Source organism: Pristiophorus japonicus, chromosome 18 (assembly GCF_044704955.1).
Source record: "Pristiophorus japonicus isolate sPriJap1 chromosome 18, sPriJap1.hap1, whole genome shotgun sequence".
Taxonomy (NCBI): domain Eukaryota; kingdom Metazoa; phylum Chordata; class Chondrichthyes; family Pristiophoridae; genus Pristiophorus; species Pristiophorus japonicus.
In genome coordinates this window covers 104,350,842-104,376,357 of record NC_091994.1, presented here as the reverse complement: position 1 = coordinate 104,376,357, position 25,516 = coordinate 104,350,842, and the positions used below count along the sequence as shown (strand labels likewise).

General features: G+C 42.4%; 1 protein-coding gene across 1 annotated transcript in view; it reads left to right on the top strand.

Moving 5' to 3' along the window:
• Positions 1–25,516, top strand: part of ptpn11b (protein tyrosine phosphatase non-receptor type 11b) — a 183,641-nt gene that overhangs the window by 141,067 nt on the left and 17,058 nt on the right. Inside the window, exons 4-11 of the mRNA XM_070861026.1 lie at positions 467–659; positions 3,603–3,719; positions 6,072–6,185; positions 7,003–7,099; positions 8,265–8,344; positions 13,211–13,354; positions 19,155–19,286; positions 25,101–25,255. Of these exons, the coding sequence (XP_070717127.1) occupies positions 467–659; positions 3,603–3,719; positions 6,072–6,185; positions 7,003–7,099; positions 8,265–8,344; positions 13,211–13,354; positions 19,155–19,286; positions 25,101–25,255 (1,032 nt within the window). The remainder of the gene's footprint in view (positions 1–466; positions 660–3,602; positions 3,720–6,071; positions 6,186–7,002; positions 7,100–8,264; positions 8,345–13,210; positions 13,355–19,154; positions 19,287–25,100; positions 25,256–25,516) is intronic.

Sequence of the window (25,516 nt, the reverse complement as noted above, 5' to 3'; positions counted from 1 at the left end):
TTAGAACAGATTCAGTTCCTAGAACTTCAAGGACAGCTTGCTCCAAAAACTCAGTTTTTTAGGCACATTGGTTTTTATCATTTTTGAAGATTTTGAGATACAACCAATGGTGCATTGTCACAGGTGGCACTAATAACATCATGTGCATTCATGCTAACACTGCTAAAAAAGGCTCACATTTTAAAAAATTAGCTCCTGGGATGTGGGCGTTGCTGGCAAGGCCAGCATTTATTGCCCATCCCTAATTGCCCTTGAGAAGGTGATGGTGATCTGCCTTCCTCAACTACTGCAGTCCGTGTGGTGAAGATGCTTTTTACACAATACTTCTCCAAGACAACAATATCCCTATAAAGAAGAAAGTTGTACATTAAGAGTATGCACTGGATGTGTTCAGACATAATTAACTTATAGTGGATGGGAAAGATGTAGGAAGCCTGTTGTAATTGTTAATACCATCTATTTTCAGGTGGTATCATGGACATCTACCAGGTAAAGATGCTGAAAAACTTCTGACAGATAAAGGAAAACCTGGAAGTTTCCTGGTGCGTGAAAGTCTCAGTAAACCAGGGGATTTTGTTCTGTCAGTGTTAACTAATGAAGAAAAGGTTGAAAATGGAGATCGCAAACCAAGAGTAACACATGTGATGATTCGGTATCAGGTGGGCTAATCAAATTCATCATATTTTTAATATTATGGATTTAAAAATATATATTTTTAGCAAGTAAAGAAGTGCTTGGAAATTTAGTAAATGTTATTTCTTCAAATTAAAAATGACTAGTGTAAAATTCAAGGCTTCTCTGATTCCTCCATATATTAGTGCCCTAACCAGTGTGGCAGGGACCGGGAAAGTCCCAGATTTAATCCCTGGTTCGTCCTGAGTTAGTGGAGCAGGGAGTGGAAAAAATGAGACAGGGCTGTTGCTGCTGATCCCTATAGAGTGGCCGTGAATGGAAAATGCTTGCGCATTCACATTAATGAAAAGGTTGGGCACCGTTTTAATGTTCCTATTATCAAATGGCCTGCTGAGACTTTCTTGGTCCACACAAGAAGAATGGTCACGTGGGTAAAATACCACGAAGTGACTGGCACCTGTCAAACGATACCCAACAACAGTCAGCCTCTCTGGAGAGAAGGGGAGAAAATTAAATAAAAAGATCGGAGCACACTCACAAAATACAGAAATGCTCCAAAGGTATCCCCTTGGTTATGTCACCTCAGTTCATCAATTCCAGCATTTAGCAGCAAAAATGGAATATGTACAAGGGTCCATGGAGGAACCTTTTAGAAAGGAAATTACAATTAAAAATATCAAAAAGTGCCTGGCTTAATCTACCAGTAAGTATTCCCATCAATTATTCTTTTACAAATGTTTTCCATTGCAACAGTTTAGATTCAGTTCAGAAGGCTGCAGAAGCATTATTAGCAATGTGTAGATTTCTAAGTAAGCGAGGGAGAGGAGTAGAGTGAGCAGGAATGAACATTTTCTTGGGGATTATGAGTTACTTTAAAGCCATTGCTCGATTCAGGAGAATATTAGTCATTATAGTTATAATGAAAAAAGTCTGCAGAAAAGTAGTTGTGCTGTAATACAATAAAGAGTTCCTGGCTGAAGGTCATGATGACAAAGTTTGAAACTGTGAGTGTAAGTTTCCAAGCAGTTCATGTAAGTTATCAGCACCCTGAAATTGTTTTACTATCCATCATTCACCTTCCCGCAACTGTTACACATTTTACAGAAATTAGAGAATCTGAGGTATTTCCCGTTTCAACCAGTAAAATCAATTTGAATAACACTGAGGGTCGAGTCACATGCTTCAGAAATGAAAAACAACTGCCTGACATTATCCATGCCCCCTTTCAATAAAAAAACTGAAAAGCCAACCAAAAAAGTAATGAATCACTCTCATTCTCTTTACTGTAGAACATACTATAAAATGTATTCCGAGCTATTGACGCACTTCAGGGTCCAAATGATGCTGACAGTCTTTAGTAAGAATTATGGCATCATTTCAACTTTTCGGAGAGCATTCTCGACAGCATGTTATCCTATATACAATAAGTGTTAGGCCCTGGGGCTAGTGGCAGGGCATCTCCCTTGCATGGGCAAGGCGGGCACCTTCGCCACTGCGGGCACACCTTCAGTAACCATCTGCTCCACATAGTTGGAAAATCTCGAGCCTGCCAACCATGGGGGAAAGGTGCCTAGACTCTCAACACCAGCCATGTCCTCCTTGGCCCCTGCATAATCAAGAAAATGTAAGAATATATTTTCTCCATTGTTTACCTGCTTGCTGTGAATACCCTCTCTCCAATGGGGTTCACCTATGCTCATCTCACTTGGTATACCAGGCACCAGTAGCAAGCTACATCCCAAATAAGCAGGAACTTCCCCCTCTTTCCATCCTCCTATAAGAAGCAAGCTGGAAAATCCCAGAAATGGCAGAGACCTGGCAAAACCATGTCCCTGCCATTTTTTGGTGGGTTCCACTGATCTTCCACCAGGTTACAGCCGGAGTCTGGCAGAACCCCTGAGGAAATTCGGGACCCTGTGTGAGTCTGATTTTCTGCTCTGAGCTGTAGATTGCTACTTGGTCTATTAATGGTGTAAACCGGCATACCAGCTATTTCTTTACCATTATATGTCATTTAGTTTTTATTGCATTTATTAATCCTCTTAAAAGTATGATATAACATGGTGAGTTGTTATTGCTGCTTTACTCCGTATGATAAGAAAGATTACAATGGAGCTGATGGCCAGAGTCCTCTTGAATATCAAGTCACTTGGGAGGAAGCACAGAAACATTTTCAAATGACAAATGCTGAACACCTTAATAGTTGGGTAATACAGTGAGTTAGAACACTCTCCTTTCAATTGTAGAACCTGACTTCAACACCAGACAGATTTATGAGATGGAAATATCCTCAATTTTCCATCTGTAGGCCTACGAATGCGAAATTAGTTTGTCACTTTGCTAACCAAGGGGGAAGTTTTCCATTGGCCACTTTTTGTAGCAAAGTTATAAATGCGCTCTTTCTCCTTGTTTAAAATGTCACCATAATTAGTGAAATCTTCCCCTAAGTTTCTAGTGAGCAAATGTGCACAGCACAAATATTCCCATAATTCAGAAAGGACATCTAGTGTGGAAAATGAAAAATGTGCACTTCTGCGCTAGGTTGGGGGAAGGGGTGGGATTGGTTCTGACATTAGGATTAAGATCTACTGTTGGGCTAAAATCACAGAGGTTTACTTTTCATCTGATCTATTCTATGCCTGACCTAAGAGTGCTTGATGCGCATAATGGCATTAACGTGTTGTTTGAAATCAGAACATCGCGCATCCTTAATCAGGCAATGGACAAACTCTAGTGTAGACATTGTTTTGTCTGGATGATGACCAAAGAATTAATTCTTCTACAGTAAACCTAAACATCTTTCCATTTGTTTAAAGACAAACCAACTCCACAACATTAAATTTACGATAAGCCTCTCTCTAAAATCTCAGACTAAGAGGATATTAGGCTCCAAATCTCTCTTTAGACTGATATTCTATATTACAAGCCATCTGTGCATTTTAATCAGTCTGTTTTTTGTTTTGATGCAGGATGGAAAGTATGACGTTGGTGGAGGTGAAAGGTTTGACACACTTACCGACCTAGTGGAACACTACAAGAAAAACCCAATGGTAGAAGTTTCTGGAATTGTCGTCCACCTTAAACAGGTACAGTATTTGTCCTTCTAAGGGGTAGGTTTATGTACCTGGATTATTTTCCAGTGTGGTAAATTATTTTTGAAAAAGCACAAAAAGTAAATTTGACAAATGAAGCATTATATTTTAACATTTTTCATTTGTAGCACTAGAATCTGGGGTGGGGGATTCATATTATTAAATCAATGCTTGTGTGTGCATCTATTACCACAGAATCATAAAATAATACAGCACAGAAGGAGGGTATTCAGCGCACCGTGCCTTTTCCCGCTCTTTGCCCATAGCCCTGCATTTTCTTTCCTTCTAATATTTATCCAATTCCCTTTTGAAAGTTACTATTGAATCTGCTTCCACCGCCCTTTCAGTCAGTGCATTCCAGATCATAACAACTCACAATGTTAAAAAAAAATTCCTTATGGCATCTCTGGTTCTTTTGCCAATCACCTTAAATCTGCGTCCTATGGTCATTGACCCTTCTGCCACTGGAAACAATTTCTCCTTATTTACTCTCTCATGATTTTGAACACCTCTATCAAATCTCTTAATCTTCTTGGCTCTGAGGAGAAGAACCCCAGCTTCCCCAGTCTCTCCACATAAAGTCCATTATCCCTTATACCATTCCTCTGTATCCTCTAAGGCTTTGACATCCTTCCTAAAGTGTGGTGCCGAGAATTGAACACAATACTCCAGCTGAGGCTTACCAGTGTTTTATAAAGGTTTAGCATAACTTCCTTGCTTTTGTACCCTATTCCTGTAGTAATAAAGTCAAGGATCCCATATGCTTTTTAATGGCCTTCTCAGCTTGTCCTGCCACCTTCAAAGATTTGTGTACATACACCCCAAGGTCTCTCTCTTCCTGCATCCCCTTTAAATTGTATCATTTAGCTTATCTGCGAATATAAGCTACCATTTTATAGTGTTTTCCCTTTTTTTACGACAGCCAGGTACAGGGCTGACAGTTACGCAGACTTGTCCACAGTGATCCCGAGATCTTTTCTTGATCAGCACACTGTATGACTATTTACATTAATATATGCTCCTTTTGGTCCCTTGTTCATATATTAATTATTTAAACCTATTCATATTAAATTGCATCTGCCACCTATTCACCTAAAACGTCTGAATCCTTTAGAAACTGATTACATAGTTTTTCATTATTTTTTCTGTCCCCTAATTAAGCATCAGCAGTAAACTTGGAGAGTTTGCTGAGGATGCCTTCATCCAAATCGTTATATATATAACGTTATACATATACACATATACAAGGGCACCAAAACAAGACAAGTTCTTTCTTTTGTGTACAATGGCTAGGATGATGTCTGATCAGTATAAGAGAGATTCTAATGCCTACAGTTCAATTTTAGAAGAACACCTTTTTTGAATTAGTAATATAGGAGTAAAAAAAATCAGCTGCACTGCTTCTAAGAGTGTGCCAGGAGCACATATAAAATTGTGCAAATCCACCCCATGAAATTTCCATCATTTTTATTAATGGAGAGAAAAGCATGGGCTGGAAGTGTTCAGTATTCATAGAATCATAGAATGGTTACAGCTCGGAAGGCGGCCATTCGGCCCGTCGAGCCCGTGCCGGCTCTCTGCAAGAGAACTTCGGCTAGTCCCGCTCCCCCGCCCTTTCCCCGTAACCCTGCAATTTTTTTTATTTCAAAAGAAAGAACGACTTTCATTTATATAGTGCCTTTCACGACCACCGGACGTCTCTAAGCACTTTACAGCCCATGGTACTTTTGGATTGTAGTCACTGTTGTAATGTGGGAAATGCAGCAGCCAACTTTCCAACTTTCAGGTACTTATCCAACTCTCTTTTGAAAGCCATGATTGAGTCTGCCTCCACCACCCTTTCACGCAGTGCATTCCAGATCCTAACCTCTCGCTGATTTAAAAAAAAAATTCTTATGCCGCCTTTTGGTTCTTTTACCAACCACCTAAAATTTGCAAAGATTTCTTTTTAAACTGGGTATTAAGAGGTAAAATGTTCACTGTGCTGTTCCTTGATGCAAGCTAGTGTGCACCAAGGAATAGCACAGCGAAACTTTTACTATTTAATATCCACAGTTTATTTAGCTGTCATTCACAGTCACCCAAGTCAGTATAAATTCCAGCACAATTCCAGCATGGCAGGCGCAAAATTCAGAGGCTAACATTGATTTTATTCTGTAAAGATGTGTGGCCATGAATTGAAATTCTCCCCCAAGTCAAAAATGGAACCACTGCAGATTTAATTAGCTATTCAGTGGACTTCATGGGTCATTTTAATTTAGCTGTTTGTGTTTATTGATGACTATTCAATTGAATGAACTGAAAAAAAAGTTGTCATTTTAATGGAGCAACTTTTTTTTTCCACAGCCACTTAATGCCACAAGAATAAATGCTGCAAACATAGAGAATCGAGTGAAGGAACTCAATAAAACAGCAGATAATACAGAAAAGGCCAAGCAAGGCTTTTGGGAAGAGTTTGAGGTAAGCGGGACTAATATGTAATTTAATACACAGAATAGAATCTCGCAAGTGGACGTTTCCATATAACCTGTAATCCGACCACCCCATTATGAGAAACTTTTTTTTTTTGGCAAATTACATTTTGTCTCACTTACACAACTTTGTTTAGTCCCATGTCACATCTTAACCCCATTAAAGGTATTTTGATGCTTCTTCAGTTTGTGTTGCAAGATATTGATGTCCATGCACCAGCGGCTGGGTCTTTACATTGCTAAAAGCAGCTCCCTTAACCCGACAGCTAGGTTGTAGACCCTCAATAAGATGGGTCTAAAATGTTGGCATTGTATGCACATTGATAGGTAAAGGCATTACTCTACCTTGACCTGAACTACAGAAGTGAAAATATAAAAGTGCCTTAAATCAGCCATTTTGCAGAACTTGCCTTGACCTCCTTGTTTAGATTTCACACAAAATATTGTATTGCGGTAACTTTTTCAATAGGCTCTGACACCTCTTTGAATATTGCTGCAGTATCTGGATTCCTTGTTTTGCAAAACATTTAAGATAATTCTTGCTCACAGCAGCGATTCAACCCCCTCCAGCATTCATTTTGCCATTCCACAAAATTAAAACGTGTACACCTGTCTACATGATTATTTGAATGTAATTAAATGATTATCCTATATCACAGAACAAAAAGTAGCTGACGTTCTGTGCAATGTAATAAATATTCTCAAAATCAATTCATCCAATCAAAAGAATGTCCAGCTAACGGGATTTAATTGCTAAAAGTTACTTCAAGCATGTGATTTGCACCTTTTGCACTTTTCTTCAACAGCTTCTTCAGCAACAAGAATATAAACTATTGTATAGCAGAAAGGAGGGACAGAGAATAGAAAACAAAAGCAAGAACAGATACAAAAATATTTTACCATGTAAGTGGACTTTACTTCTAGGTTTGTGTCAACATTGTCATACTCTCTGCGATCCAAAAGAATGCAAGCCTTCAGTTAAAGTTCAATTCAATACAAAGATGGACATGTCATGCGACAGAAAAAGTGCCATTATAAATTGATGCTGTGCTTCTACTCATGGATGACCTTTGCTGATTTGATGTTTGTTTTTGCAATTTTGTACAGATGACAGTTAACATATAGAGGTCGAGTTAATGTTTCCAAATTGTATTACTGCCTGACAATACTAACTGTAGTGAAATGTTGCAGAGTGCACAGTAATAATGAACTGTTTCCTGTGAGCTGGCATGAGTTGAGTTATGTCCATCTCGGCACAGTTTTTCCATGTCTAACAAACCTGTACTAATTGTAGTACATGTAATTCTCAGAATGCAAGTTTGCCATCACAGAAACATAACCTTATAAAAAGATATAGGTTCAAGAGGGGAGAAATTCAGTATTGTCCTGTTTGGGGGCGGTAACAATCGGGAGGTGCGAAGCTTTGCACCAGGCACGGAAGTCCCATCCCTCGCGAGAAATTCGGGTTATCGCCCCCGGAAGGAACTGGGGCGCTAACAGAGCGGACGCCTCAGCAGCGCTGCACACTGGGCCGTGCAGCAGTGCTGTGTGCGAGAGGTTCTTCCCTCACTTAAAGGGAAGGGCCCACGCTGCCGACTCTGCAGAAGAAAAAGGGGCCTACCTGGACCACCATGGAACGGGAGTGCCGCGCGATCAGCCCGGCACTCAAGCAGCGCGCTCGCGGCCAGGACCCCCCGAAGAAAACGGAGCAACAACGAGAAACACAAGGTAAGTTTTTTTTTTTCCCCTTCGGCTACCTCGCCTTTAATTTTTGCCCCGGTAATGGCCGGCCACCCAATCCGTGCTGCCTGTAGCTGTCGGTGCTTTCACCCGGCGCTGCTGCAGGTGGGGAAAGTCAATTCCGGGGCGCTAACAGGGCAATGCGAGCGGCGATTATGTCACGATTTCCCGGCACCGTAGTGCCGCCGCTAAACTCTTGCCAAATATGACGGGTGTCGTTGCCAGTTTCGCGATAAGGTATTAGCGCTCCCCGAGAGGCACAAATGCTCCGACTTTCTAGCCCAAGGACTTTATACTAATGATGCTAATTGTTACCTTCTTGTTGTAGTTGATAATACCAGAGTTACATTGAAGGACGTGGATGAAACAATATTGGGATCAGATTATATCAATGCTAATAATATTACAGTAAGTGTCTATTCTTTTTCACAATGGTTGTAATGACTTTATTCTCAACCCTAGTTTTAACCTGATTGACTGGACATACCCAGCCTGATGTATTTTGTACATTGCCAAAAAGTGGTATGGGAATCTAGAAACTAGGTCCCATGGTCATTTGGCCACTTCCAAGGGTTTGTGATGCTAAAATTTAAATATATTATTAATACTTTAATTAAACTTATCAATTTAAAACAAACAAAACAGGCCAGAAAAATAGCATCCTTACCACGGCAACTAAATCTTTCACCTGCAGTGGTGCTCTTGTTAGTGTACTACCTGTACTACAGATGGGAATTCCAGTTCATTCATACTTTGGCTTCAGAAAGTTTGAAATTAAGATTCTCTGTACTTCAAAGACTGAAAGCACTTTGCACAACTACAAATGTCACTGGTTCTTGCCAGTGTTCCTTTAGGTGGAACCACTCCATAATATGAAAATTCAGTCCACATAAAATGGCCAAAGGTCGCTTGTCCTCTGTCAATTACAGAGGATTGATTGGAGATATCACAAGGTTCAAACGAATCCAAATTGTCCCCCCATGGAAGATAGTTTGGGTATTTCTAATTAGCCTGAACATTCACAATTGCTGGTAACTACAATCCACCCACTAGCCCATCTATGGACATGTGCCAAATCAAGGCAAACCTGTGTGCAGCTCTTTAGTGTGCTATAATGCTACACGAGGTGAATTAACACACAGACCTATCGGGCCTGTGCCCAGGGGCCCTCTACAAATATGGACCCCCTGGTAAAACACACAACTCAGTTATTTTCCCACAGGGATAGAAAGTTGGAACATCATTCACATGGGGCTACTCTCCAGTACCTGCTGGAGTCATCAGGAATGAAAGATTAATCTCCTGGGCACTGCTGCGAGCAACCTAGGACAGAATAGGGAAGAATAGTTTGTGATATGCACGCACATATGGACCTTCTTTTGCCTGTTTGCAGTGGCCTTCCAGTTCTTGGAATTTCACGCACAAGGTGAGACAGATTCTGGCACCAAACCTTTCCCACTCCAGTTTCATGATAACTCACAAAATGCTGTGGTGCGGAGCAGTGAACACTGAGGAAACAACTGGCACAATGGTGTGAGTTCTGAGTTTAACAATGGGCTAGGCTTTAAGAACATAAGAAATAGGAACAGGAATAGGCCATACGGCCCCTCGAGCCTGCGCCGCCATTCAAAAAAATCATGGCTGATCTGATCATGGACTCAGCTCCACTTCCCCGCCCGCTCCCCATAACACTTTATCTCCTTATCATTTAAGAAACTGTCTATTTTTGTCTTAACTGTATTCAATGTCCCAGCTTCCACTGCCTCTCTGAGGCAGTGAATTTCACAGATTTACAACCCTCAAAGAAAAGAAATTTCTCCTCAACTCTGTTTTAAATGGGCGGCCCCTTATTCTAACATCATGCCCTCTTGTTCTAGTCTCCCCCATCAGTGGAAACATCCTCTCTGCATACACCTTGTCAAGCCCCCTCATAATCTTATACGTTTTGATAAGATCACCTCTCATTCTTCTGCATTCCAATGGGTAGAAGCCCAATCAACTCAATCTTCCCTCATAAGTCAACCCCCTCATCCCCGGAATCAACCTAGTGAACCTTCTCTGAACTGCCTCCAAAGCAAGTATATCCTTTCGTAAATATGGAAACCAAAACTGCATGCAATATTCCAGGTGTGGCCTCACCAATACCTTATATAGCTGAAGCAAAACTTCCCCGCTTTTAGACCCCATCCGCTTTGCAATAAAGGCCAAGATACCATTGGCCTTCCTGATCACTTTCTGTACCTGCATACTATCCCAGGTCCCACTGTACTGCAGCACTTTGCAATCTTTCTCCATTTAAATAATAACTTTCTCTTTGATTTTTTTCTGCCAAAGTGCATGACCTCACACTTTCCAACATTATACTCCATCTGCCAAATTTTTGCCCACTCACTTAACCTGTCTATGTCCTTTTGTAGATTTTTTGTGTCCTCCTCACACATTGTTTTTCCTCCTATCTTTGTATCGTCAGCAAACTTGGCTACGTTACACTCAGTCCCTTTTTCTAAGTCGTTAATCTAGATTGTAAATAGTTGGGGTCCCAGCACTGATCCCTGCGGCACCCCATTAGTTACTGATTACCAACCAGAGAATGAACCATTTATCCCGACTCACGGTTTTTTATTAGTTAGCCAATCCTCTACCCATGCTAATATATTACCCCCAACCCCGTGAACTTTTATCTTGTGCAGTAACCTTTTATGTGGCACCTTGTCAAATGCCTTCTGGAAGTCCAAATACACCACATCCACTGGTTCCCCTTTATCCACTCTGTTCGTTACATCCTCAAAGAACTCCAGCCAATTTGTCAAACATGACTTCCCTTTTATAAATCCATGCTGACTCTGCCTGACTGAATTTTGCTTTTCCAAATGTCCTGCTTATTGCTTCTTTAATAATGGACTCCAACATTTTCCCAACCACAGATGTTAGGCTAACTGGTCTATAGTTTCCTGCTTTTTGTCTGCCTCTTTTTTTAAATTGGGGGGTTACATTTGCAGTTTTCTAATCTGCTGGGACCTCCCCAGAATCCAGGAAATTTTGATAAATTACAACCAGTACATCCACAATCCCTGCCGCTACTTCTCTTAAGACCCTAGGATGCAAGCCATCAGGTCCAGGGGATTTATATGCCTTTGGTCCCAATATCTTACTGAGTAAGTGATTGTGATTGTGTTAAGTTCCTCTCCTCCCTATAGCCTCTTGACTATCCACTGTTGGAATATTGTTAGTGTTGTTTTTATATAGGTCCCATGATACTTAAAACTGCAGTGGCAGCATTTTGGCGTAGATATTAATCTTAAATATTCATGGTAAATACAGGATTTTCTCTTTCTCCAGTCCAACATTAAATAAGTGCTCGACATTTATTTCCTGTCGTTCCTCCAAAAAATGGTTCGCTGTTAAATTAAGGAGTTGAAATAAGTACCCGATGGCAGGCAAATTTAATTATTTTGAGGCAGTGCTGCATGTAACAGATATATCTTGGATTATTCTTACTGAGGAAATACTGCAATTGGAATTCACTGGCTTCATGTTTTGTATCCTTAATTATAATTAGATGCTGATAGTAGATAACTTCTGTGCTATAATAGAGCCTGGGAATTAAACTTACAGAATTTATAGTCTTTTTGTATGTGTGACAAAATGGAGCAGTATCATTTAAGCATTGTATATTGCGATATGATTTGGTTTATTATTAATGCAGTGACTAAACATTCTACAAGCCTATTTCTTCATGCATTTTACTACTTGTGTTTGTGTTGTAATGGATTGGGTGGGGCAGGGGGTTGGTGGCGGGTGTTGTACTGGGTTGCAGAGGGGTCCCGCATCTTAATTTTTCTCTGATGCTGCTTCATAATAATCCACATGCAAAGTTCCTACTCTCGGCTGTGACATCAGAAAGAGATGCTTGGTACAGATCAGTTATTTACCCACAGCACCTCCAAGTCCCCCAATACAGAGCAGATGTTGCAGAGGTCTGAGAGATTGCTTGCCCAGCCTTTTGATTTAGGAATGATGAGCGGGATGTCAAACAACTTTGAATGGCACAAACATATTTTGTTGTTTCCAAGAAAAGGGCATCTTATTTCTTTCAAATGAGCAAAACCCATTTTTTTTTTTTACGAGAAGTATCAGACTCCATGTTAAGCAAAATCACTACATATGGTTTAAAAAATTCCCTGTAGACATTTTTGAAATTTTGAGCAGAAGTTAAGAACATGGGCCTAGAAATTGGCCGCCTTAACGCTCCCCATTATCGCCTCCGTGCGTGGCGATAATATTGACTGCCGCCATATTCGGCAGGAGGTTTGTGGTGGTGGTATGGCGTTGCACTCCATTCTCCTTTGCCCCGAGATTGTGACGTCATTGCGGTGCGCATCACCCCGGACCCGAACTTGCGTTCCACCCCCTGCAGCATCCGAAGGCGAAAACACTGGCAGCTGCAGGAGGCGTCCATTGGGAGGCCGGGCATTTCGGGGGCAATGCTTAAAGGCGAGGTGGTCGAGGTAAGTGGGAAACAAATTTTAATCCTCTCTCTCAGGTTTTGTTGCTGGTTCCTGCCCGCGATTGATCAGCCCACACTATGCTGCAGTGCATCGGGTTGAACGGGCTGGATCGAGGCTGCCATGGGGATCCAAGGAAGTTTTTTTTCTTTTGCAGAATATGGAGCGATGGCCCTTCTCTTTAAGGAATGGGTCGGAGCCTTTCAATGTGGCAGCGCTGCATGGACCAGCGTGCAGCTGCACACCTTCCACCCCGCCTGTTGCCTCTTACGCTCCAAGAAGGATTTAGCGCTCCACTTCCTCCCTGAAGCGCCAACCCTGAATTTTATAAAAGTACAAAAAATTAGCGCCCCAATTGGAGCACTCCCAAATTTCTCCCCCATAAGAATTAGGAACAGGAGTAGGCCATACGAGCCAATCAAAAAGATCATGGCTGCTCTTCGACCTCAAATCCACCTTCCTGCCCGATCTCCATATCCCTCAATTGATGATGGAGCTTTGTTCACCTAGTTTGCAAGTATGCAATCTGATATTGTCTCAAAATGATAAACAATGCAAAATTATTTTTGGGGGGATGGTAAAGAATAATGTGAAGCAATTAGTATTTTTAAATTTTACAGGGTATGACCAAATTGTTAGTTTGAACAATCCCTCCAGTATGTAATAGTCTTGGTGGTAATCGATAAAACTTAGCTTATTTAAACTTCTTGGATACAATGAAAAGGATACATCGGAACAATGTTTTTCTTTATTCCACATGAAACTGAAGAATGGAAAAATTGGAGATGATTTTAAAAACTACATTGCAACACAAGGCTGTCTTCAGAATACAATCAATGATTTTTGGAAAATGGTTTATCAGGAAAATGCCCATGTCATTGTCATGACAACCAAAGAAGTAGAAAGAGGAAGGGTGAGTAAATTCTTATTCGTGGATATTTTGGTACAGCCAAAAAAAACGTAATTTTATTAAAAAATGAATTGGCTAAAATTGCTGTAAATTGGAATTGCATATAAGATTTTTTTTTTAACAGTAAACTTCAGTAGAAGGACCAAACGACTATATTACAGGGTAAACCCGGGTTCAGAAATTACACATGTTTAGACCACATGTGAGGATAGAATCAGGCTTGTCTGTGAAGCCTTCCAGAGTTAAATAGCCTGCTGACTCTCACTGTCAAACTCACACGCAAGTAATTCCCATTTGAACAACTCTTCTAAAACTGTACCACAGCAAGCGATCTGCTTTCTCTCCTCCCTTCTCTCATCCTCTCATCAGCAGAAAATGAATGGCAAAAGAAATCCATTAGATGATCTTAGATTATCGTATGAGTATGTTAAACATAATACCCATGAAAATCCACAGACTGTTAGATGTGTAATGTATACACCTGTGAGTATGCCCACGGGTTTGTAAAGCTGTTGAGTTGTGAGCAGCTTAGCCAGTAACCTGATGTTCACAAGACTCAATAAAACCCCAGCCAGTTGCGTTCAGGGGATCCATGAGGTAGGTGGTTGTGAGCCTGGTGGATGAACTGGTAATGTGTACTTTGATTGTTAAACCTTTGCTAATATACCAACTAGTTCTTAAAAGCAATGTGTTGCTATAAATTCTTAAGCAAAGAACCCACAAAGCAAATACATTACAGGATGCATGCCTGCCGTTGCCCTCCTGTGCTAACCCTAGTGAACTATGCGGGGTAAGTAGGTGGCCACCTCATTTGTATGAAGCCGGCAGTACGCACGCCATTACAGGCGCATTTTGGATTTCACACCTGCTCCATGCTTCCGGATACTCCAGCGCCTGGCCGCCATCGGAGGTAGGGGAGCAATGTTCCCGTTAATTTTTTGGGGGGAGGGTGCGGCCCCTTTAAGTGACTGAACAGCCCATTCAAAATACCACACAGGCGCTTTGTTTTGCATTGAAAAGCCGCAAGCCGGCTGCGCAGGAGGTCCAGAGAACATTGTTGGGGAGATGCCGAGTTTGTACACCGCCCCGGAGACCCCATACACTTCTCCTATGCAAGGGGCCAATACTAACATTTTTACGAATGTTACCCATTTTCAGGGGTTTATGCCATTTTTCTGACCTGGACTTTTCCCCATGGGGTCCGCTTCCACTTTCTGGAGGCCAGTCGGTACAGTGCACCTCACTGCGGGTAGCAGTCTCCAGTCTTATGCAAGGTCCCTCATGGGTCCTGAAATTGTGAACTCCCAGGATAGTCCCCTGGTCCTGCCGCTCTGACATGATTGGCCTTGTAAAAGCGGGAAGAGGCTCTATCCCTTACAAGGCTGTCCCTGATTTCCTAAGGTCAGGACCCAGCATGTCCTGAAGTGCCGAACCGGGAAAAGCTCCTCTCACCCATCTCAAGCAACAGCATTTCTGCTTTAACAGGCATCAACTGGGGATCAGTTGCTGTGTTGCCCCATCGTTCATCCACAGATGTCATTTCTTGCCTCTATGTTGGGCTTCTTTTCATTTCATTGTTGCCTGTTACTTTGCACAGGCTAACAAATATTTAAAATTCTGTTTACAGCTTTACAAATGCTGAAACAATATTTGTCCCTATTTACAACCAATATTTGTCCCTATTTAAATATACACATCCCTTTAAACTTGAGCTGCTGGCCAGACTTTGTATATCCCCCTGATGTAAGCAATTTTAAATGAAAACAGTTTTTTTGGCATGAATAATTAAATCTGCCTGAACTACTTATACGTCACCAAGAATGCAATCTTCAAACTTTGCCATCTCTGGCAGAACCATCTGCAATTCTGTCTGGGACTGGGATGATTCTGCCAGCAAATGTAACGCCCCTATTTAAAAAAGGGGGCAGACAAAAAGCAGGAAACTATAGAGCAGTTAGCCTAACATCTGTGGTTGGGAAAATGTTGGAGTCCATTATTAAAGATGCAGTAGCAGGACATTTGGAAAAGCAAAATTCAGTCAGGCAGAGTCAGCATGGATTTATGAAGGGGAAGTCATGTTTGACAATTTTGCTGGAGTTCTTTGAGGATGTAACGAACAGAGTGGATAAAGGGGAACCAGTGGATGTGGTGTATTTGAACTTCCAGAAGGCATTTGACAAGGTGCCACATAAAAGATTACTGCACAAGATAAAAGTTCACGGGGTTGGGGGTAATATATTAGCATGGATAGAGGATTGGCTAACTAACAGAAAACAGAGAGTCGGGATAAATGGTTCATTTTCTGGTTGGCAACCAGTAACTAGTGGGATGCCGCAGGGATCAGTGTTGGGACCCCAACTATTTACAATCTAGATTAACGACTTAGAAAAAGGGACTGAGTGTAACGTAGCCAAGTTTGCTGAAGATACAAAGATGGGAGGAAAAGCAATGTGTGAGGAGGGCACAAAAAATCTGCAAAAGGACATAGACACGTTAAGTGAGTGGGCAAAAATTTGGCAGATGGAGTATAATGTTGAAAAAATCAAAGCAAGTTATTATTTAAATGGAGAAAGATTGCAAAGTAACGCAGTACAGCGGGACCTGGGGGTACGTGCATGAAATACAAAAGGATCATATGCAGGTACAGCAGGTGATCAGGAAGGCCAATGGTATCTTGGCCTTTATTGCAAAGGGATGGAGTACAAAAGCAGCGAAGTCTTGCTACAGCTATATAAGGTATTGGTGAGGCCACACCTGGAATACTGCGTGCAGTTTTGGTTTCCATATTTATGGAAGGATATACTTGCATTTGAGGCAGTTCAGAGAAGGTTGACTAGGTTGATTCCGGGGTGAGGGGGTTGACTTATGAGGAAAAGTTGAGTAGGTTGGGCTTCCACTCTTTGGAATTCAGAAGAATGAGAGGTGATCTTATCGAAACATATAAGATTATGAGGGGGCTTGACAAGGTGGATGCAGAGAGGATGTTTCTACTGATGGGGGAAATTACAACATGCTGAGGTGCAGAGGGACCTGGGGGTCCTTGTGCATGAATCCCAAAAAGTTAGTTTGCAGGTGCAGCAGGTAATCAGGAAGGCGAATGGAATGTTGGCCTTCATTGCGAGAGGGATGGAGTACAAAAGCAGGGAGGTCCTGCTGCAACTGTATAGGGTATTGGTAAGGCTGCACCTGGAGTACTGCGTGCAGTTTTGGTCACCTTACTTAAGGAAGGATATACTGGCTTTGGAGGGGGTGCAGAGACGATTCACTAGGCTGATTCCGGAGATGAGGGGGTTACCTTATGATGATAGATTGAGTAGACTGGGTCTTTACTCGTTGGAGTTCAGAAGGATGAGGGGTGATCTTATCGAAACATTTAAAATAATGGAAGGGATAGACAAGATAGAGGCAGAGAGGTTGTTTTCACTGGTCGGGGAGAGTAGAACTAGGGGGCACAGCCTCAAAATTCAGGGGAGCCAATTTAAAACCGAGTTGAGAAGGAATTTCTTCTCCCAGAGGGTTGTGAATCTGTAGAATTCTCTGCCCAAGGAAGCAGTTGAGGCTAGCTCATTGAATGTATTCAAGTCACAGATAGATAGATTTTTAACCAATAAGGGAATTAATGGTTACGGGGAGAGGACGGGTAAGTGGAGCTGAGTCCACGGCCAGATCAGCCATGATCTTGTTGAATGGCGGAGCAGGCTCGAGGGACTAGATGGCCTACTCCTGTTCCAAATTTTTATGTTCTTATGAATTAGAGGGCATGATCTTAGAATAAGGGGCCACCCATTTAAAACAGAGATGAGGAGAAATTTATTTTCTTAGAGGGTTGTAAATCTGTGGAATTCGCTGCCTCAGAGAGCTGTGGAAGCTGGGACATTGAATAAATTTAAGACAGAAATAGACAGTTTCTTAAACAATAAAGGGTTACGGAGAGCAGGCGGGGAAGTGGAGCTGAGTCCATGATCAGATCAGCCATGATCTTATTGAATGGGGAGCAGGCTAGAGGGGCCGTATGGCCTACTCCTGTTCCTATTTCTTATATTCTTATAGTGAAAGTCACCATTACCTTGAACTTCTATGCCATTAGCTCTTTTCCAGCTGCCTAGGGTGACATCACCCAGATTAGCTGGTCTGCAGTGTACTGCTGCATACATCAGATCACTGATTGTTTGTTTTCCGCGGTTAATGACTTTATCATTTTACAAATGGAAGACATCGATGGCCATGACCACCTTGCATGTGAAACAGTATTCACCTGCCCTGTCAATTCTTTCCAGGCAATCTGGATGGCAGACTTCTGAGAACGATGTCCTTCTCTTTCGTTGCAACTCTCTTAGAATCACCTTTTAGGGCTTTCCCTGCAAAGGGGGAGTCTTCCTCCTTCCCTGGGGCTTTGCACTGCCCTCAACCATGCAGTTTCTTCTATTGCAAGCTCATGCTGCTGTAATGGTTTGTCTGCCACTCCAAGGCATGACAGCAGCTCTTTAAATCTGCTACCGTACTGGATATCCCACTTGGCCCCACACTCTCAACACATAGACCAATCTGCACTGGGAGCTCAGGACCATTATTTTAATGTGTCTACTTTGCAACTTCTTGTGAGGTCCATTCTATGTGCTCCTGATGATATGTGTGTTTGCACACTTCCGGGCTGTTGTCACTGTATTCCTATCACAAAATTGGCCCTACAGTTTTAAAATTAACCACGTTACTTGAAATGACCACACCGCACATAAGAACTAGGAGCAGGAGTCGGCCATTTGGCCCCTCGAGCCTGCGCCGCCATTCATTAAGATCATGGCTGATCTGATCCTGGCCTCAACTCCACTTCCCCGCCCGCTCCCCATAACCCTTAACTCCCTTTTCATTCAAAATCTGTCCATCTCCACCTTAAATATATTCAATGACCCAACTTCCGCAGCTCCCTGGGGTAGAGAATTCCAAAGATTCAGGACCATCTGAGAAGAAATTCCTCCTCATTTCTGTTTTAAATGGGCGGCCCCTTATTCTGAAACTATGCCCCCTAGTTCTAGATTCCCTCATGAGGGAAAACATTCTCTCTGTATCTACCCTGTCAAGCCCCCTCAGAATCTTATATGTTCCAATAAGATCACCTCTCTTTCTTCTAAACTCCAAAGAGTACAGGCACCAACCTGCTCAACCTTTCTTCATTTGACAACCCCTTCATCTCAGGAATCAACCTCAAGAACCTTCTCTGAACTGCCTTCAATGCAAGTACAGGTATACCTTAAATAAGGAGACCAAAACTGTATGCAGTACTCTAGGTGTGGTCTTACCAACGCCCTGTACAGTTGGAACAGGACTTCCCTACTTTTATACTCTATCCCCTTTGCAATAAAGGCCAGCATTCCATTTGCCTTCCTGATCACTTGCTGTACCTGCATGCTAACATTTTGCATTTCATGCACAAGAACCCCCAGATCCCTCTATACTACAGCACTTTGTAATCACTTCCCATTTAAAGAATAATTTGCTTTATTATTTTTCCTAACAAAATGGATCACCGCACGTTTTCCCACATTATAGTCCATCTGCCAAATGTTTCCCCACTCACTGAGGCTGTCGATATCCGTTGGTAGATTCTTTGCATCATCCTCACAACACTGAGGGAAAGTGCTTTACATTCAAAGCACTATCCCGAAAGTTTATTTATCCCTTTTGAAAAGATTGATTTTTTTCTATTTTATCCAAAACAAAATTGCACATAATGAATATTTCTGTTGAACTACATGCGTGGAATTTGAGTAATGTACTATGATTGTTCATTGTCTGTTTCTTCTAGAACAAATGTTTCCGCTATTGGCCAGATTCAGAAGCATCTAAAGAGTATGGTCTGATTTCTGTGCGACATCTGGAAGAACGCATGGCACAAGATTACATTGTACGAGAACTGGAGGTTATACGAACGGACCGGGTAACTATGCTCTTGATCAGAAATGTTTATCTGCAGCATATTGGCTTGTTTTTTTCCAGGGAGAAAATAGACAATGATAGATATCTATGGGAGACTTTCAAGTACTGTAATCTAGTTAAGATTACTTCAGTGGAGTACTGAGGGAGTGCTGCATTGTTGGAGATGCCATCTTTTGGATGCGATATTAAACCAAGGCCCTGTCTAGCTGCTCAGGTGGACGCAAAAGATCCCATAACACTATTCAAAGAAGAGCAAGGCGTTCTCCCAGTTTCTGGGCCAAGATTTATTCCTCAACTAACCAACAAAAACAGATTAACTGGTCACATAATTAATTGCTGCTTGTGGAACCTTGCTACGAACAAATTGGCTGCCTTGTTTGTCCACACAACAGTAGCGACTACATTTCAAAAGTAACTCAATATCTGTAAAGAACTTTGGGATAAATTGAGGAGGTGCAAGGCACCTTTAAGAGAGAAAGCTAATATTATAGTTTATTGGAGGACAGTGACCTGACTCCACCCTCTTAAGATTGATACTGTTGTCAATTTCCTTACAATAGTTTTTATACCAGATAGTGAATTTTGGCTTTCAATGTCTCTCTTGCCACTTTGGAGTATATTGTATGAATTTGTCAGCTCATGACTAAAGGCCTGAGGGAATAATAGAGTACATCACAGACCATGCAGGTTTATCAGTTTGTTGCTTTTTTAAGTCTCACGGTACCAAACACAATCTGGTACAATAATATTTTAACAAAGTCAGTATTGGTGACTTCTGGCTGCAATCTGGTGCTTACCATTATAACCCACACAATTATTTTGTTGTGGGGGAGAGAGATCAAATACAGGTGGAAAATACCTTCTAAATTATAGACAGAATACACACACAGGCCGCAAAATTACCCCTCTTAGCACTGGCATTTAAGGCCAATTTCGGCAGAAAAATGGCGGCTGCCTCGCTTCCGGCGCGGACCGTGGCGTCGCCATTTTGGGCAGGTCGGTAGTGCGGCCGTTGCCAAAGTTCGGCAGGAGAATGCTAAAGAGGCAGATCATGATGTCACATGACCTGATATTTTGGACATCGACACTTCCTCTGCCAAATACGCACAGCTGAACGTGTGTTCGGCTGCACGAAGGACCCCTCCCTGCCCGTGATATTTAACGGGATCATCAATGACTTGCAGGTAACTTTTTTTTAAATTTCTACTGGCTCCGAGCAAGTTTGTGCAACTGTTTGGAGCAGTCTACAGTTATTTAAAATTGGTGAGGTGACCGGAAGTGATGCTGCAAGTGCAGACAGCCTTGTTTCTGAATTCAAGGGTTCTGCTCAGACCACTTGCTCCCACTCATGGTAGTCCTACTTGCAGTTCCCCTCACATTGCAGCATGACAGGGAGAAGGAGCAGAGGCAGCAAAGAAGAGGACAAGCTGCTTGCAGAGGGAGGAGGAAAAGGGGCAGGGGGGCTCTAAGCAGCAGACCTTGCCCATCTAGGGTCCTCTGAGAGCATTTCTCTTACCTCATCCTGAGCCAGGAGAAGTGTGGGATGTGCCGGCACTTTATGGTTGTGTGCCACTTTCGCCTGCAAGAGAAAAGGAAGTGTGTCAGTGAGTGTGGTGCGATGTATTTAGGTTATGTGCCTGCCATAGTTGAATAGCTGGCAATGTGTGCAAGATGTGAGATGTGGGTGTGAGACTTGCAGCAGTGCTAAGTGTGTGAGGATGAGGTGAAACTATGATTGTGAGGTATGAGTCGTGATTGCTAGAGACTGTTGCTAGGTGAGTGATGGAGGTGTGGTACACTGAGCAGTGTGTGAGGCTAGTGGTGCAGACGGTGGGATATGGCATTCAAAGATGCATTTACTGAACTTGACCACTCGTGTGACGTCATTAAACTTCTTGGGGCACAGGATCCAGGTCCTGGGGCAACATATGTGGCACTGACGGCTTCTACTATCTCCTCCCACTGCCTTCTGGCATTCTGTCTCGAAGGCCTCGTGCCCCCCCCTGCGGGTAGAGGACCTGTCTTCTGCATATTCCCCGGACCAAGGCTTCCAGTGCTGCATCTGAGAAGCACCGTGCCCTTTCTCTTCCCTGTTGCGACATGGCTGCATCCACAGTGACAACAAGGTGCTTCTACAACAAAAGACAGAAAGGAGAAGAGTAAAAGTGGAGGGCCGAGAAACCCAAGGCAAAAAACAAAAAGGGCCACTTTACAGCAAAATCTAAAGGTTCTCTGTGCCTCAATGCGAGGAGCATTCTGAATAAGGTGGACGAATTAACTGTGCAGATAGCAGTTAACGAATACGATGTGGTTGGCATCACGGAAAATTAGCTCCAGGGTGAGCAAGGCTGGGAACTCAACATCCAAGGGTATTCAACATTTAGGAAGGATAGACAGAAAGGAAAAGGAGGCAGGGTGGCGTTGCTGGTTAAAGAGGAGATTAATGCAACTGTAAGGAAAGACATTAGCTTGGATGATGTGGAATCGGTATGGGTGGAGCTACAGAATACCAAAGGGCAGAAAACGCTAGTGGGAGTTGTGTACAGACCTCAAAACAGTAGTAGTGTAGTGATGTTGGGGAGGGCATCAAACAGGAAATTAGGCGTGCATGCAATAAAGGTGCAGCAGTTATCATCGGTGACTTTAATATGCATATAGATTGGGCTAACCAAACTGGAAACAGAACGGTGGAGGAAGATTTCCTGGAGTGCATAAGGGATGGTTTTCTAGACCAATATGTCGAGGAACCAACTAGGGGGGAGGCCATCTTAGACTGGGTGTTGTGTATGAGAGAGGATTAATTAACAATCTCGTTGTGCGAGGCCCCTTGGGAAGAGTGACTATAATATGGTGGAATTCTGCATTAGGATGGAGAATGAAACAGTTAATGCAGAGACCATGGTCCAGAACTTAAAGAAGGGTAACTTTGAAGGTATGAGGCATGAATTGGCTAGGATAGATTGGCGAATGATACTTAAGGGGTTGACAGTGGATGGGCAATGGCAAACATTTAAAGACCGCATGGATGAACTACAACAATTGTACATCCCTGTCTGGCGTAAAAATAAAAAAGGGAAGGTGGCTCAACCGTGGCTATCAAGGGAAATCAGGGATAGTATTAAAGCTAAGGAAGTGGCATACAAATTGGCCAGAAATAGCAGCGAACCCGGAGACTGGGAGAAATTTAGAACTCAGCAGAAGAGGACAAAGGGTTTGATTAGGGCAGGAAAAATAGAGTACGAGAGGAAGCTTGCGGGGAACATTAAAATGGACTGCAAAAGCTTCTATAGATATGTAAAGAGAAAAAGGTTAGTAAAGACAAACGTAGGTCCCCTGCAGTCAGAATCAGGGGAAGTCATAACGGGGAACAAAGAAATGGCAGACCAATTGAACAAGTACTTTTGTTCGGTATTCACTAAGGAGGACACAAACAACCATCCGGATATAAAAGGGGTCAGAGAGTCTAGTAAGAAAGAAGAACTGAGGGAAATCCTCATTGGTCGGGAAATTGTGTTGGGGAAATTGATGGGATTGAAGGCCGATAAATCCCCAGGGCCTGATGGACTGCATCCCAGAGTACTTAAGGAGGTGGCCTTGGAAATAGCGGATGCATTGACAGTCATTTTCCAGCATTCCATTGACTCTGGATCAGTTCCTATTGAGTGGAGGGTAGCCAATGTAACCCCACTTTTTAAAAAAAGGAGGGAGAGAGAAAACAGGGAATTATAGACTGGTCAGCCTGACATCGGTAGTGGGTAAAATGATGGAATCAATTATTAAGGATGTCATAGCAGCACATTTGGAAAGAGGTGACATGATAGGTCCAAGTCAGCATGGATTTGTGAAAGGGAAATTATGCTTGACAAATCTTCTAACATTTTTTGAGGATGTTTTCAGTAGAGTGGACAAGGGAGAACCAGTTGATGTGGTATATTTGGACTTTCAGAAGGCTTTCGACAAGGTCCCACACAAGAGATTAATGTGCAAAGTTAAAGCACATGGGATTGGGGGTAGTGTGCTGACGTGGATTGAGAACTGGTTGGCAGACAGGAAGCAAAGAGTAGGAGTATATGGGTACTTTTCAGAATGGCAGGCATTGACTAGTGGGGCACCGCAAGGTTCTGTGCTGGGGCCCCAGCTGTTTACATTGTATATTAATGATTTAGACGAGGGGATTAAATGTAGTATCTCCAAATTTGCAGATGACACTAAGTTGGGTGGCAGTGTGAGCTGCGAGGAGGATGCTATGAGGCTGCAGAGTGACTTGGATAGGTTAGGTGAGTGGGCAAATGCATGGCAGATGAAGTATAATGTGGATAAATGTGATAAAAACAGAGAGACAGACTATTATCTGAATGGTGACAGATTAGGAAAAGGGGAGGTGCAACGAGACCTGGGTGTCATAGTACATCAGTCATTGAAGGTTGGCATGCAGGTACAGCAGGCGGTTAAGAAGGCAAATGGCATGTTGGCCTTCATAGCGAGGGGATTTGAGTACAGGGGCAGGGAGGTGTTATTACAGTTGTACAGGGCCTTGGTGAGGCCACACCTGGAGTATTGTATACAGTTTTGGTCTCCTAACTTGAGGAAGGACTTTCTTGCGATTGTTCACCAGACTGATTCACGGGATGGCGGGACTGACATATCAAGAAAGACTGGATCAACTGGGCTTGTATTCACTGGGCTTGTATTCAGAAGGATGAGAGGAGATCTCATAGAAGCATTTAAAATTCTGACGGGTTTAGACAGGTTAGATGCAGGAAGAATGTTCCCAATTTTGGGGAAGTCCAGAACCAGGGGTCACAGTCTAAGGATAAGGGGTAAGCCATTTAGGACCGAGATGAGGAGAAACTTCTTCACCCAGAGAGTGGTGAACCTGTGGAATTCTCTACCACAGAAAGTTGTTGAGGCCAATTCACTAAATATATTCAAAAAGGAGTTAGATGTAGTCCTTACTACTAGGGGGATCAAGGGGTATGGCGAGAAAGCAGGAATGGGGTACTGAAGTTGCATGTTCAGCCATGAACTCATTGAATGGCGTTGCAGGCTCGAAGGGCCGAATGACCTACTCCTGCACCTATTTTCTATGTTTCTATGTTTCTAAAGCACCTCCCCTTTAAGAAGTGCAGCGAGCCTGGGCAAAATTTTATTGGCCGTATATTGCACCCGATATTGGCCCCACTTTTCAGCCCTGAGCCAACCAGCAGCACGTTTAGCGCTGAGCTCAGCACTCCAGTCATTATAATGAGCAGGCAGCACGAATTTTGCATGCTGCCCCTTGAACGGACGTGGGCAGATCACGTTTCACGATTCCCGTGCCTGTTTTAGAACCTAATCGAATTTTACCACCACAGCATTTTTGTATACTGGCCACTAAGAAGAAGGGATTGAAAGTAGATTTTTATTGGACCAAAAAAATATACATTATTTTCATTGTGCTTATATAAAAAAGCTTGTATTATGGTTACCTATATTTTACACTGCCAGCTGAAAAGGCAGCATTTTCTTTTGCTGCACTTGATTACAGAGTGGACCTAGTAGAATTAAAACAAAACCAAACTAAACTAGCACCCATTTAAGAATAACTCTCAGAATCGAATAATTCCCCAGCAGTAATTTTTTCTAATAATTATTCATTCCTGATGAGATTTATTGAGCATTTTTCTTTGACAAAATAGACTCCGCTGTATTTCTTGTTGCTAGTAGTGCAGGATTTCTTGTCTGAAAATGTGTAACAATTGCTACAGTCCCTGTTGCCATTCTTCAGGAAATTGAAAATGTGCTGACAAGCATTTTATAATTTTATTTCACACAGAATGAACCACCGAGGCACATATGGCACTATCAGTATCTCAGCTGGCCAGACCACGGGGTGCCCAATGAACCAGGAGGAGTACTGAGTTTCCTGGACCAAGTAAACAGAGCACAGCAAAGCATTCCAGATACTGGTCCTATTATAGTGCACTGCAGGTACTTGGATCATTTGCAAATCTGACATTGGATCACAATAAACTGGCCACCATATGCTGCCCCTCCTCAAAACATTTACAGTAAGAGTTTCAAGGTTATTGGAGGATTCAGTAACTGGTTGAAAACTGAAGCATTATTCCATTAACCATACCATTATATTGAGAGTGAATTGGTCATCTTTGTCTTTAAATATAGCTCGATCCTTTTTGACACCTACTTATATTTACTCTTAGATGTATAATGGTGCCAAAATGATCTTTT